Raw genomic sequence first — 14699 nt, forward strand, 5'->3', positions numbered from 1 at the left:
CACAAGCAAAGGCCCAGGAATGTGCCTTCTTTCTGCTGCAATTGCTTTGAAAGCATTTCTGAAATGGGGCAAAAATAGTTTTTATTTAAGGGAGAAAGCGAAAGGGTATTTTAACCTTGCTGTATAATGCAAATCATTGTGGATTCCTACATGTGAAAAGTGCAACAAAGGGAGCACTTTGCACATGTCTGGAGCTCCAGCCGGCTATCCCATCCTCCCAAGATACTCCGTTTTACTTCCCTTCCACAGTTAGCATTCCCACCCAGCCACATCAAGCTTTTTTTATTAAAAGAAAAGAAAAGAAATCTATTATTAACATTAACAGCTTGGCCCGTCGATGTAGCCCCGCATACGACGGATTCCTGCGTGGTGGCTCCTTTCTCAAATAAAACATCTCTTTGGCGCACGACCCCTCTTCTGACGTCATTTGCCCCGCCTCTTAGAGTCGCTCGCCTTCTGCCATTGGCTACGCGGCGGCTTCTGCGGAGCTCCTGAGTGGATGTTTGCGGTGGCGGCGGCCGGACTCTCTCCTCTTCCCTCTTCCCCCTCCCCCACCTCCTCGCCCCACATTCTATTGTTCCTATGGTTACGCGAGTTCGCCCCCGCCTTCGCGCTCTGAGCCTGGGCCCGCTTCGCTTGAGATCCGGACGCGCAGTGGCGCCTCGACGGCGGGGATGGAAGGCGGAGGCGCCGGCAGCGCGGGAGACCCGAGTCCGGCCTCCGCGAACATGTTCTCCCTGACGGGCCTCGGCGCCGCGTTGCGGGCCGTTCCCGAGGCGCCGGATCCCGCCTCGCTGCACTACCTGCAGCTGCCGTGGCAGTGCGAGCACCGCGTGTGCAAGCTCGTCGGCCGCCGCCGCAAGGCCGCCCGGCTGCACCGCAAGGTGGGGCCTACCGGCAAGGAGATCCACGGTGAGGGGCTGGGCGCGGAAGGGGGAGGCCCCCGTCCGCCTTGTCGGCGCGCCGCGTGAGGGAACCTCCAGGCCGCCGCCGGGCCTGTGCTGGGAAAGATTTGTCCAGGAGATTGGGGGGACGGTGGTAGCCCAGAGTGGCTGGGGCAACTCAGATGGGCGGGGTATAAATGATAAACTTAATATTACTATTTATTATTGGTAGCCCAGAGTGGTTGGGGCAACTCAGATGGGCGGGGTATAAATAATAAACTTCATATTAATTAGTAGTAGTAGTAGTCCAGTGTAGCAGGGGCAACCCAGTCAGATGGGCAGGGTATAAATAATAAATTTATTATTTTTTATTATTATTGCACGACTAACAAGCCCAGCCTGTGGCATGCTTTACTGGGAGGAAATCCTAATGGGTTCAGCAGGGCGTGCACCCATGCAAATATGCATTAGGGGAGTGTAACTTCAGTGGGGATTCCCGGGTAGCTGTGCCCCAATAAACACACACAGAGCTGGGCTTCCATCCCAAATGTGCTTTCTAGGAAGTGAGGCCTGTTGTGCACTGAATAAACAGCCACACGACTGGGCTTTCATGCTTGGTCACATGGTCAGGTATTTTAGCTAAACTGCCTGGAAGTTGTGATCCACTGTGCCTCAGCTCTTCTGTTGCTCTATTGAGGACCCACTGTAGTGTAGCGACCAGAGTGTGCTTATGGGGCACAAAGAACCATGCTGAGCTCCCCAGAAAAAGGGTGGGATGCAATTGTGATACTCAAATATGAATTAACTATAGTGGCTTGGTTTTATAGTAACTGGAACCTTCATTTTACCTGTTTTACCTATTGAAGGTTTGGGGCATGTTGCTGTCTTGATTGGGAGTAAAAAGGGTATCTGAAGTCTGTGAAGGAGTAATTGGTCTGTTTTGAATAATTCTGAGTATGCAGCCTTACAAGAGCAAGACTATTAAGCATGCTTATGCAGTGGAAAGACCGCTGGAGCTTGCTCCTGGGTAAGTGTGCATAGGACTGCAGCCCAAGTGAAGTCAGTTTTGGCTTTGCAGAACCTGGAGAAATAGCAAGCAAAAGAGAAGGAGGAAAGATGCTCTCTTCTGGGTCACTGCATGGGAAGAAAAGAGATGGGAATACCCTGTCGAGTCACACTTGTCTCTTTATACAAATACAGCAACACTTGAAGAGTTTCTTCAGAGTGCACTTGTATGAGAAGGTGCAAAATGAGGAAGTGATTTGAGAGAGAAAACAGTTTGCAGGTAGACTGGCTACATGAATGCAGCCAGGCTGTGGGTAAATTTACACTCCCATGTACAAGATGGGGCAGTGCAAAACCTTCAAAATCTTTTGTAAAACTTTACAAAATAATGAGACTATCAGACAGGGTGGGGGAGGCCTTGCTGCTGTTTGCACCTGTAGTTTTTTTTTTTTTTTCTTAACAGATGAGCGCTCTTGCACAGGAGTTATATGGTGGGGAAGCAGATGGCCTTCTAGATATTTTTTTAAGGAGTGCATATGAAAGTAGAATAGTGTTGAAATGCAGGAAATACCCAGTTTAGTGTCAATAGGAATTGAACAAGCACCTTCTGCATGGCAGTCACAATGAATATTAGCTAGACAAAAACTGTATTTAGCTGGGTGAAATAAATTGAATTATGTAAAAATCTTAAATGCAGACATAAATTAGAAATATTATTTGTATAATCAGTCCTAACTTTTATCATGCATATAACATAGCATTATGTTAAGTTCTTACCCTTAAACAATTACAAATGCCATTCCATTCTTTGTAGTTTCTTCTTTGTTTCTAATATTATATAAAATTATACTACAAATCCAAAGCCCTCTCTAGGTTTTCTTATAACTTAATTTGGTCATCGGCACCATGCTCAGTAAGTTTCTATTCCATTCATCTAATAATGGAGATTGCTGACTTTTCCAGTTTTTCTGACATTTCCAGTTTCCCCCCTTCAGTATCAGAGCAGTTAATTAACATAGTTCCTGCTAACTTTCAAAGGTTGTATCCCATAAAATAAGTTCAGCCTTGTGAAAAGGTATGGCTTGTGTACAGGAAACGAGAAATGAATAAGCATCTGTTTTGCAAAACCTGAATTATTGAATTATTATTTTTTAGAACAAGCCTAGGAGTCAGGAATTAAGCAGTTCTTCTTGTCCTATTTGCTTTCCAAAAAACTCACCCTCTCTTTTTCCACAGCTTTGAAACGCTTGAGAGAAGCTGCCAATTCTAATGATTTAGAAACAGGTACGGTTACATGATTTGGGCCCTAGTGTATATCTTTGTGTGTGGTTGTCTTCTACATCAGTTCTGGTGATGTGTATCTTGTAAGCTAGAAATGTGGCCAGCAAGAATGTGGTTTCCTGCATGGTAAGGAGAATGCCTTGAACTGTGGATTTCGGTGGTTTCAAAATCCCCTTGGAAGGAACACCTTTAAAAGACTCTTGTCAATAGCTTGAAGGAAATTAGTGAACTGAGGAAGTATCTAGTGACCAAGCTATAAGCTTCACTTATTTAAAACAATTTTTACCCACTCTTCAGCTGTCAAATGCCTTCAGAGTAGCTTACAACAGTCCCTCTTAAGGAGGCCAGTGCCCTCAAGCCAGAATCCATTGTGCAGAAAAGAGATGAGAAACCTCTGGCCCATGCACCTAACAAGGCCTGCCTCCTCATTTTGGCCATGCCCTGTACCTGCTGCCAAATCTGACATCCTGTGTCGGGCAGGTGAAAGGGGTTTGCAGGCAAAACCTCATGCAAAGGGCTTCAAAAGACTTGGATCTTCGACAGATCCTGTAAAGTGCTTGAAAGGCACTTTGTGAAGTGTGCATTTGTCCTGCCCAGCTATCAGATTTGGCTCAAGGGGACTTAGTTGGGGGGGGGATAGCAATCTAGCCCACCAGCTAGATCCAGTTCCACAGCCCGGACACAGAAGTTGGAATATGAATGATGAATCACCAACAGAACAGCTCTCTGACTGCTGTCTTGTCTTCCTTGGTGGCACAGTGCAGCAGCTTCTGGAAGATGGGGTGGACCCCTGTGCAGCTGACGACAAAGGTCGAACGGCCCTGCACTTTGCTTCCTGCAATGGAAATGACAGCATTGGTGAGTCACATTGAAATGAGGTGGGCCTGTCAGCTTCTGGCCCCATTTCTCCAGGATAGATTGCTAATCATTTTCTTTCTATCTTTAAAAGCTGAGCTTAAGAAGACAAAAAAAAAACCCTTATCCTTTTTGCAAACATCTCACCCAGCATGTGCAAGGAGACTGAGGAGTGATGTTATGCACACTGATAAAATTTTGGAATATTCTTCCTAAAATATTGTGGTGTCACGCAAGATTGTCAGAATATTTCTGAACAACTTCAGGAGGAGCTGAAGTTTTGTGTCATGAGTCCTGAAATGTTTAGTTAAAAGAATCTTAGAAAGTAGGAATAGGAAGGAACTCTGAAAATGCCAGAAACTACTTCCAAGGAAGAATGGCAAATTGGTGCCTATGATGGCTTCTTAATACTCTGTGTGCAAACTTAAAAAGAGTTTCAGGGGACATAAAACTTAAAAAGAGTTTCAGGGGACTTAAAATAGGCATTTTACTACAGGAGATCCTAGTTCCTGTGGATCACTTTGTGAGGGATGGATTTGGGGAGATTCAGGCAAGGGCACTTTTGCCATAAGAGATACGATTGCTCCCCTTCTTGTTATCATTTAGAAGGGCTCTAAAAATGTTCTTCTTAATGTCTGTTTTTAGTGAGCATATATAAGAGCTGGGGGCTCTTGATTTTTTATGGATGGCTGATGGAATTGAAGTAGAAGTAGTGTTGATATTTTTAAGTCAGTCCAAGAGCCTTTTTGGCTAAAGGGTGGCTAAATGCAAGAAACCAATCATTAAAAAGTGAAATGTTTTACTGCTGCTATGGTTAGAGCATTGTTTTATGTTATATATGCTTTAAAATTTTGAATGGTAACTTATTTGTAACATTAATGAGTCGGCTCTGTTGAATAGCCAGTCTTATCAATTTTAGAGGTAAATAGTTCAGATCTGGTGGGTTTTCTTTGCCCATCATGTTCAAGTTACACTTAGGTTGGGTCTGTTTGTGTTTTAGTGCACTTGCTTTTGGACCATGGAGCCAACCCAAACCAGCGAGATGGGCTGGGGAACACCCCCCTGCATTTGGGTAAGCGTCTCTCACACCCGCCAGACTGCAGCAATGTTGTCACATTTGGCCTTACCTTTGACCTGCCTATTTCTTTCCTTTATATCTTCTTTCCTTCCTTTGCCTCACAGTAGCAACTTGTGTGCTTAAGGATATTTGGATTTTCTTCAGCACTACAAGGAGAGAGTTAGAAAAAGCTGTTCTGCCTTAGGGAGTTTGAAGCCAAACTGAGACTAGATTTGTATACCGCCCTATACCCATAGATCTCGGGGCGGTTCGCAACACAAAACGACAATATAAAAAACACAAAACACATTAGGAGGAACTGAAAGTAAATGCAGGTGAAGACTTTCTCCTGGCTGTGCAGGAGGACGAAAGATGTGTGCATGAGGTTTTGCTCCGAATTGTTCCGGCTTCTGGGTGTAGCACTAAAAGCCATGATTTAGGTTACATGCCAATGGGGACATTATCTCTAGAATCCTTATCTCCATGCTGCTGAAAGTGATTGCTGAGGCTGAGGCAGTATTGGCTTGTTTATGGCTGCATAGGGATTGAAAGTTGAGATTTGAATTGAGGATTTCTTGGCACCTTTGTGAGAGTGCCATGTGCCAGCCTTTACCCCATTAAGCAGAGTCTGTCCCCCACCAAGTTACTGTAACTACTTAGTTGTATGTCTCGTGTTTTCCCTCCCCAGCTGCCTGCACGAACCATGTACCCATCATCACCACACTGCTTCGTGGAGGTAATGCCAATTAGAAAGCTGCCTTCTCTGTTTATAGATATCCGGAGGGGGCTATCTTCCTCCTTAAAACACCCTTTCTTCTTCTGCATGTGCATCTTCCAGGAGCTCGAGTGGACGCCTTAGATCGAGCTGGACGGACCCCTCTGCACTTGGCCAAGTCGAAGCTGAACATCTTGCAGGAGGGCCTCTCACAGAGTCTGGAAGCTGTGTGCCTGGAAGTAAAGCAGGTGATAAGGAGAATGGGTGGGCAAGGAATCTAATACATAATATAGTATAATGGAGGCTGGTTGCAAAATGTTGATCTTCTGTGCATAGAAGTTTCTTATGGAACTTTTTCCATAAAAGCCATCCCCCCCCCCCAGGAACCCTTGAGGAAAATAGGCTCCTGCCATCTGCTGTCAGATTTAATATGCATATAAAATAGGGGGAAAGTCCAATCTTAATAGTAGCAAAGCAGTCTGCTGATCTGAAAAGTATATTTAGTTTATTTCTGTGCCAGTGGAAAAGCCATGGTGTTTGCCCCCATTTAGTTCTCATTTGTTCTGTTTTATTTATTTCAAATGTGCTTCCATTTTATTTCAGAATTCATCAAAACCTATAGCAGAATTACAGTACTTAAATTTTGACCTGGTACTTAGAAGTGTGAACCCTCTACATTGTTCATAGTAAATCCCATCTCTCCTATGCTGCTTGTTTCAGATCATCCAGATGTTGCGGGAATACCTTGAACGCCTCGGGCGCCACGAACATCGGGAACAGCTGGATGATCTTTGCTCCAGGCTACAGAAGACTAGTACAAAAGAGCAGGTGAATGAATGTCAGGGGGGATTTTGTATATTTAATTAAAATCTGACTTAACCAAGTTTAAATATATTTCAGTGTTACAAAATGACAGTGCCTTTTTGAGACTCCTGAAGGGTAGAGAAAAATATATTTATTAAATGATACACTATTTAGTTACAAGACATTGTGGGGGGAAAGCTTTAGTTTAATAATACTTTGTCAAATTGGTGACAGTACATTACTTTCTGTTATTAGAAACATAAGGATGAAAAGTTCAAGACCCATCAGTACAGTTGGAGAAGTTTAAATTTTAAAGGCTATCCTGATTTCAACAGAGCATTGCCCACTCCACTTGCACGTGGTTCTTCTTGCTAGAAGCAATGTCGCAATAGCTTTGCTGTGAAAATAAAATGATTTAGTAGCTGTGGCTCCACTTAAAAGGAAAAGCCATTGTCCTGATTTCTTTTCCATCAAATCTGGTACAGGAGGAAGCCTGTGCAACTCTGCTTCTGCATGGCAGCAGATCCTTTTAACAGTCCCAAGTCTCACTGTCATCCCTCTTGAATCGGGGACCAAATTTTAAACACTGGCTTTTGTTCATGAATTGCACCATTTTCAAAGCTTACAATGGTCGTTGTTAAAAAATTATTATTGTTGAAAAATGATTATTGAAAAAAAAAATCTCTTTTCCTGACCTTACCCTCTGGCCCATTCTTCAAGGTCTCTTTCTTTTGTGGACATACTTCTCTTTTCTCTCTGTCCTTCAGTAGCAGAAATTTCTCTTGCTCAACAGGACCATACCAAGTTCCAGTCTTTGTGAATTAATGAATTCTGTCACCTCACAAATTTCATTTCCTACATCATATTCTTATTTGACTTCTGTAACATGTTCTTATGCTTTTTTCCTCCCCTCTGGAAGGTGGACGAGGTTACTGACCTCCTGGCCAGCTTCACCTCCCTCAGCTTGCAGAAGCAGAAGATGGAGAAGAGGTAACGGGATTTCCCACTGTTTTCTCAATCAACTGCACAAGCCTTGGGAGAAAGAGCAACTGGAGCTCCTCAGCAAGACTTACAACTTGCTGCTGCTGGTTCCAGGCATGCTTTTCCTATTGGATATATTTGCTCAGCTGCCCAAGACTTGTTGGGCCACTATTACTGCCGTGGAAGCTTCCTTCAGGACAAGAGGTTCATACTGAGGCCCTGACTTTCAGAACAATGAACCACTCTTTTTTTTAAAAAAAATGCATCAGTGACAACTGTTTTAGTAAAGGCGGTCACCTTGTACAGGGGAGTTGCCCCATTTCAGAAGCATCTCCATGGTCCTACAAGTGACAAATCCAACGTCCTTTGAGAACATTTGGGGAAACTGAAGCTGTTGGGCACAGCATGCCACACGAGTTGTCTGACTTCTAAGGACATGAATTGTTGAGCAATTGCATAAACAGTGAGAAACTACACCCTGTTGGGCAACTAAGTTTTAAAGGAGGGCTATTTTAAACTGAGAAAGGGCTAAAGGGCCAGCAATGCTAGCTTTGCCCACTAAAATGCTATTTAATTCCATCCTCCTCTGTCCCATCCTCCAAAATAGCAGTGGAAGATTTTTACAGGGTTCTTTGCTTATGCTCCCCTCTTATAAACCATATCACTTTCATTTCCTGCCTTTCTCATGTACCTGCATCGGTAGCTGAGGTGTGCAAGAGAAGAATTCTGCCAAAATCTCTTGTCTGAGAGGGCAAGTAAGAGACTTAAAGAATTCCTTGCTTGCATCTGTCAGCTTGCACCGATTTTTTTTGCATAGTTATGGGCTGCCTGGGATTCAGGCCTAATAGGGAGCTATAATGAGTCGCCAGGCTACCCATTGCCTACTCCTGCTTGTTACTGTTGCTTGGACTTTCTTTTGCTCTCTGTGCCAGTTAACATAATCTAGATCAATCCTCAAAAACCTGAGCTGGAAGTAATGGTGTCTCTCAGGGCTGCTTCATACACTACTTTTCTTCCTTCAAAGACAGGACTGATTCAGAAGTAACAGAAAACCATAGTTTGGCAAGTTTAGACGCAGTGACAAATCACAATTTGTTCTGAAACAGGAACAGAAGCTTTAAATCCCTACACACACACAAGTAAGGGAGAGGGAAGAGCGTGAGCCCAAGGTTTGTGATCACAGCAGCAAACCAAGCCAGTACTCCCAATGTGGATATTGCCATAAAGGGAAGAGAGAGAGAGGTTGCTTTCTCAGTGTGTGGGCACATGCCTAGGACATATATTTTCTTGATGACAATGCTGTACGTTGCTTTGGTTGAATGGGCCTTGGAAATGTATGTCTTCCCATTTGCAGTAGTTGCCTGTCACTGAAGCGAGGGAAGCTTGACTTCTCATTCTGCCGCTAAAATTAAAAAAGACAAAAAGACTAAGCAGCCCTTATGCTCACAATGAGAGAAGAACTCGTTTTGCCTGATACATGCCAACTCATCGGATTCAAGGATGTTGCTGCCACATAACAGCATGTATTGACTTCAGCCAATCCACATTTTTTAATCGGAGGAGGCAGGGGGCATTTGTAGCAAATCCATTATTGTGGTCTGATTCCTGCATCATTGAAATTCCAAGGCTGCTTCTGAACCTTGAGCCTAGTAGGCTATTATGACTGTCTTTTGTTGTTGCTTTAAAAAGTGTGCTGCTTTTGTGAAAGACAAGATTTAATGGGATTTGTATCTTTCGACAGAAGTCCACGTTTTCGATTTCACAAGCTAAGCAGCTTTGATAGGAGAAATCCTGAATGCTCAGGGGAGGAAAGTTGGGGACTGACTTGAATCTGACCTTGCCAGAGCTGTCACTGTGAATACGGAGAACTTTAATACAATGTGCAAGGAGGGTGGGAGGTGATTTGAACTTTTCCATTGTAAACTTCAATAAAGTGCTGTCTGCTTTCAAGGTGGCTTTGCACATTTCTGCCTGCCTACTTTTCCTCTTTCTCCCCCACCACCCTGTTGTCTTCTCTGCCTGGGGCCTGGAGGTGGACTCGGTAGTTTCTTCACTTGAGCAAACTGCATTGAAATGAAAGCTGACAGTGTCTCATTGCCTTAAGCTCAAAGGCTGAGGCAGTCTGTAGACCTGATGTAATTTGCTGCCTCCGTCTTGTGTTTGCGGCTCTGATCCCACGGTTGCGGCCTCCTAACTCTTAATAGACTTGCTGAGGACTCCATGAAAATCAATGTCTCTGCTACCCCCTGCTAGTTTCCTGGCAGTCACTTACGTGCACTGTACCTGGGAAACAGCGAGGCTGTCTAACTGAATCACATTTTCATATTGAGCTCCTTTAGTGTGCAGCCGGCGAAAACATTAATCACCGTTTGGGGGAGGGGAATAGCCGAGAGGAGGGTGCAGAATGTCCTTATATTTAAAGCAATTCACCAGGTTGTGGGAAACGTGGGCGGTTTTTTTTAACAGGAGGACAAGTGGGAAAGGGCAGCACATACAAAGGGCCATTCTGGTGATAGGAAAAGTATGTAGTACAATAAGCATAACCTACTCTTCGTTTCGGAGAACATCTCATTAGCCACATTTTAAGACAGGTGTTGCTAAACTATACCTCTTGTCAGCCAGTGTGGTGCGAGGTGTAGTTCACCTGTTTTAAAACGAGGAAAGGTCTATGTTGGAGGTGTGGTAAAGCAGAGGGGACATTTATACATGTTTGGCAGAGCTGTGAAAAAATCAAAAGCTTCTGGGACATGGTGTATGATGAACTTTAGAAAATGTTTTAAGTATAACTTTATGAAAAATACAGAAGCTTTCCTATTGGGGATAATGGACACAGGTATAACAAGAGAGGATCAGAAAATATCCCTCTATGCCACAAGCATGGCAAGGGCCTTAATTGCCAGAAATTGGGGAAAAAATCGTGCCAACAAAAACGGAATGGCAGGATAAATTACTAAACTATATCGAATTGGCTAGATTAACAGGCAATTGGGGGACTCTCCAGACAATAATTTCAAAAAGAATGGGGAAAATGTAAAGAGTACTTTACAAAACAGTGCCCTAAAATATACACCTGGACTTGTTTCGATTAATGTCTGCAGGAGACTTTGTGGTTTGTTTTTAAGTCATAATTTGAAAAATTGTAATAACAGCTCATAAAAGAAACAGTTCATAAGAAGTAAACAAGGCGGCCATGTCTTTTCTTTTGTTGTTTGTTATATTTTATGTTATGTTTATTTTTTGTTATGTTTATGTCTAATGGTGGTGGATTTGTTTATTTGAGTTGTGGTGGATTTATGTTGTAAATAAATAAAATAAAAACGAGGAAAGGTGACTGCAAGTTCTCACCACGTGGGTAAAGGAAGCAATAAAGGACCATGCCTTTCTGCTTAAGATACCCATCCGCACTTGAAAATTGAAAATGGGGAACAATTCCATGGGAAGCTCTCCGGTGCAAGCCCTTTGGAAGAACAGGAGCTGCGTAAGACATAAGAAGCTGCCTCACACCAAGTCAGGCGGTTGGCAGTGGCTCTTGAGGGTTTCAGAGAAGTGTACATACCCAGCCTTGTGTGAAACCTGCTGGAAATTGAACCTGGAACTTTCCACCCACAAAGCAGATGCTCTTCCTTTGAGGGACAGCCCCTCTCCAGTGGAAGCAGCCTGGTTCGTTGGCAAGGCGAACTGAAACACCCTTGTGTAGGAGAGGAACAACCTCTTTCTTCTGCCATGTAGTTAGCCTCTGCTGTGAACTGGGCCCTCCTCGCCAACTGTTTACTCCCAAGAAAAAGGGTTAGGGAGGGGTAATGAAATCCAGGCTTCAGCTCAGGCAGGCATGCATGCAGGGGACCTGATCCACTACAAAGTTCACCTCCAGTGTGAATGCTGGGAGGCTTCTAGTGCTCCTACACCATATATTTGCACCATCCTTGACTTAATGCACAGACTAAAAAGTTCTACGTTCATGCATGTTATTTCAGGCTCTGCCCCTTGTTACCGCTTCCATTTCAGAAGTAGTCTAAACTATACACACATCACAGAAAATGTCAGGTGCTTCGTACTTCACCATTGTCCTTTGAGTAGACATAATTACCATGTTTGTTTATTCATAACATGGGCCTGAAGAAGTGTGCATGCACACGAAAGCTTATGCCCAGAACAAACTGAGTTGGTCTCTGAGGTGCTGCTGGACAATTTTTTAATTTACTTTGATTGCGTCATACCAACACGGCTACCTACCTGAATCTCTAGTATCATGGGCTTGAAAGCTTCACCTTTCCTAGATAGATCTGTTTCCCGATTCAAAGATAGTATGGACATCTTTGTATTATCTATATACCATGGTACAATAAAGGTAGTTTGGCATGTAGTGTTAACAAATACCAGGGGGCACATAATGATGGGGATGGGAGAGAGAGTCTGCTCAGAAGCAAGTTTCACTGTGTTCAGATCTCTCCCACAAAATGGCATAGGATTGCAACCTTGAAATAAGCTGGAAATTGGGGTAGTTGATAGCACTTAATGTTAGTAGCCCTCAATGTGCTATTGGACTGTACAGGGTTTGGAAACCTTGTGCCTTGTCGGAACCTGCGTTTGATCGAGCTCCTCCGGAATTGCCTCCGATGTGATTAACGACCTGAGCCCCTGATAAGGCTCCAGGCACATTCCCCATTACGCAGAGTTTCAAAGCAGCATGCGGAAGGACGAGAGAGTATGAGCTACATCGCAAAGAGTTTTATTCCTAACTACGCAGACAGAAAAGAAATAAACATGCTTTCTCTGTGAGAGCAGAGAGCAACTGAACAACAAAGGAACAGGAAACCAGTAACATCACATCCGTCTCCTGTCTTCCGTGAGACTTCTAACAGCCTGGAATGTCTCTGGAATGTAAACAGAGTCTTGTGACTCCAAGAGCACTGCACAGTGGCAACACACAGAAACCAACAGGCCTGGGGGCCAAATACAGCCCCCGGTCTGGCCCTTGGAATGCTCCCCGGCCACACCCACCACCCCTTGCTTTGCATCCTCCTTTATTTTTGCCTTGCTGAAATGTGCCTTTGAACTCTGATTATGGCTTGCTTGCTTGCTTGCTTGCTTGGATGGAGGACAGAATGTCTGTAGAAAGTAGCCCTACTGCAGCGAGGCCAAATTTACATCCATTGCTCCACCCACTTTCACCTCTGGCACCTCCTACCTCCTCAGGGTCACCCAGAAGGGGAGTGCAGTTGTCAGGCTCAAAAGCCATTTTCTAACCCCAGGCTATAGCTCCTGTCCTCCCTGAGCATTGGCTTTGCAAGAGCTGCAGCAAAGGCCACAGATCTCCCCTTTCCCTAGTGCAGCATTTCCCCATAGTTATTTGCAGGTTGCTTTGTTAGTGTGGGGCATGCATTTCTTAAGAGCTAGCGAATGAGAGCAGGGATTGTAGTTCTGTGGTGTAATCTATTCCCAGGGATTTAGAGGACACCTGCGTGAACTTCACACTCTGTGCTGGGCAATGATGATACGAAGAGGACCATTGACCCTACAGGGCCACAGGTTCTCCACCCCTTGCTATAGGCCATCAGCATTGTGATAACTACAAAAATCCAGCTCTGCCGCACTGTTTATCTTCATCTGGGGTGCATCTGCTATCATGAAGAATTCATAAATTCCAGATACTGCGGCAGATGTAGCCATACAACCTAAAATGAGCACCACCAGCTCCTCAGCTACTGAAATATTTAAGCTAGGCTTTGAGACAACTGGCATTTCTAGAATCAAAATATACCTTTGTCTTCCCCTCCTGTTAATTTCATACTCCAATCACTTGTATTCATTATCCCTCATTGGACCTTTGATCCGACTTTTGGGATGACACGTTTTTCACTACCCGTTCTTTGAACTCTCTTCTTTGTTTATTGCAGAACATGTTTGTAAAACAAGGTTCTTATTCACTGCAATGTGCAAGGACACTGCGGGGAGAGAGCAGCCATGTCTGTGGAGGAGAAGCATTTGATGAACGTGTGGATAAGTAAGAACTGACAAAGTAGGCTTTCATAACGTCTTTTTAAAATTATTTTTAAGGCCCCTTACAATGATGCTGTTAGCAAAGGGTTCACCAAGCAGCCAACTGGGAAAGTATTACAAAAACATTGAAGACTGAAAAATGCTGATACATATATACATACACATTCTTGGAGGCAGTGGAGTAAACGAAGAGGCAGAATGTATTGCTCATCACATCCCTAATGGTTTTAGTAACTACTGGAAGAGAGAATAAGAACTGCAGAACAACTGATACTAATGGCCAGTGAAGCTGAACAAAATAAAAAGGTGTCTTTATTACAAACAGCTTTAGTTGGTGGTATAATGATAACTGTTTTCAGTTCGGACCACGAAGCCCTGGATTCAAATCCCTTCTCAGTCTTCAAGTTTGCTGCATGATCTTGGGTCACTCGCTGTTCATCCTCAAAGGGTTGTGAGGATAAAATATGTATCAGAGGTGAAGAGTTTTGCATTCTGAGCTCTTTGGAAGAGGGGAAACAAGTGCCTAAGAAATAATAAACATCTTTCATTGCAAGTTGGACTCAAATTTGATGGTAAAACCACAGGATATTCTATTAACTGAATTGCAAGCCATGTGAATCAACAGTTTTGCTGATAAGAATTGTATTACAACTACGTGGTCCTTTCTGGCTGACTCAGAACAAATCCAAGTTATCATCCGTAGCTATTATGCACAGTACATTTTCACAGTCCTAATGGCACTATGTTAGGTTGACAAACAGGTCAGTTTGACCCAGATTCTTGCTGTTCTTGTTTAAAGCATCCTCTGGTAACAAAGGGCAGGGTGGGGGTACTAGGAAATGGAGAATTATTCAGAGAGTGTGAATACCCTGCATCAAATATGGCAGTGGTGGTGGTGGTCCAATTCCTCATGGTTGTTACAGTGATGAACCAGAGAACAAAGACTGCAAAGGACTTCCAGCGGCGAAAAGAGGATAGAGAGTTTGATAAGGCGCACTGGCAAAACATGACGTCCCAGAAAAATGTTTCTCCCAGTGTCCTCACTGCCTGGCATTGGATTGTGAAAATAGTCAAAGTAAGTAATCTATTTTCACTGTTTGGAACTGTTTGTCGTTAT

The 14699-nt window shown here is 43.8% G+C and overlaps 1 protein-coding gene across 1 annotated transcript; it reads left to right on the forward strand.

The window, feature by feature from the left end:
* The first annotated feature begins 473 nt into the window (after window positions 1-473).
* On the forward strand, window positions 474-9532 carry ANKRD54 (ankyrin repeat domain 54). Its single transcript, XM_083573979.1, has 8 exons — window positions 474-912; window positions 3126-3173; window positions 3930-4028; window positions 5026-5097; window positions 5771-5818; window positions 5921-6045; window positions 6518-6625; window positions 7521-9532. Exons 1-8 carry the CDS (start codon window positions 675-677, stop codon window positions 7593-7595), a joined length of 813 nt encoding a protein of 270 aa, XP_083430105.1. The 5' UTR covers window positions 474-674; the 3' UTR covers window positions 7596-9532.
* Window positions 9533-14699: the final 5167 nt, after the last annotated feature.

Source organism: Podarcis filfolensis (genome assembly GCF_964270895.1).
Source record: "Podarcis filfolensis genome assembly, chromosome: 10".
NCBI lineage: Eukaryota > Metazoa > Chordata > Lepidosauria > Squamata > Lacertidae > Podarcis > Podarcis filfolensis.

Bases quoted from the DNA above. Each gene is read 5' to 3' on its own strand.
- ANKRD54 (XM_083573979.1), top strand. From the start codon at position 675: ATGGAAGGCGGAGGCGCCGGCAGCGCGGGAGACCCGAGTCCGGCCTCC. The intron at 4,029-5,025 runs GTGAGTCACATT...TTTGTGTTTTAG, and splicing joins CAATGGAAATGACAGCATTG to TGCACTTGCTTTTGGACCAT. The intron at 6,626-7,520 runs GTGAATGAATGT...CCCCTCTGGAAG, and splicing joins AGACTAGTACAAAAGAGCAG to GTGGACGAGGTTACTGACCT.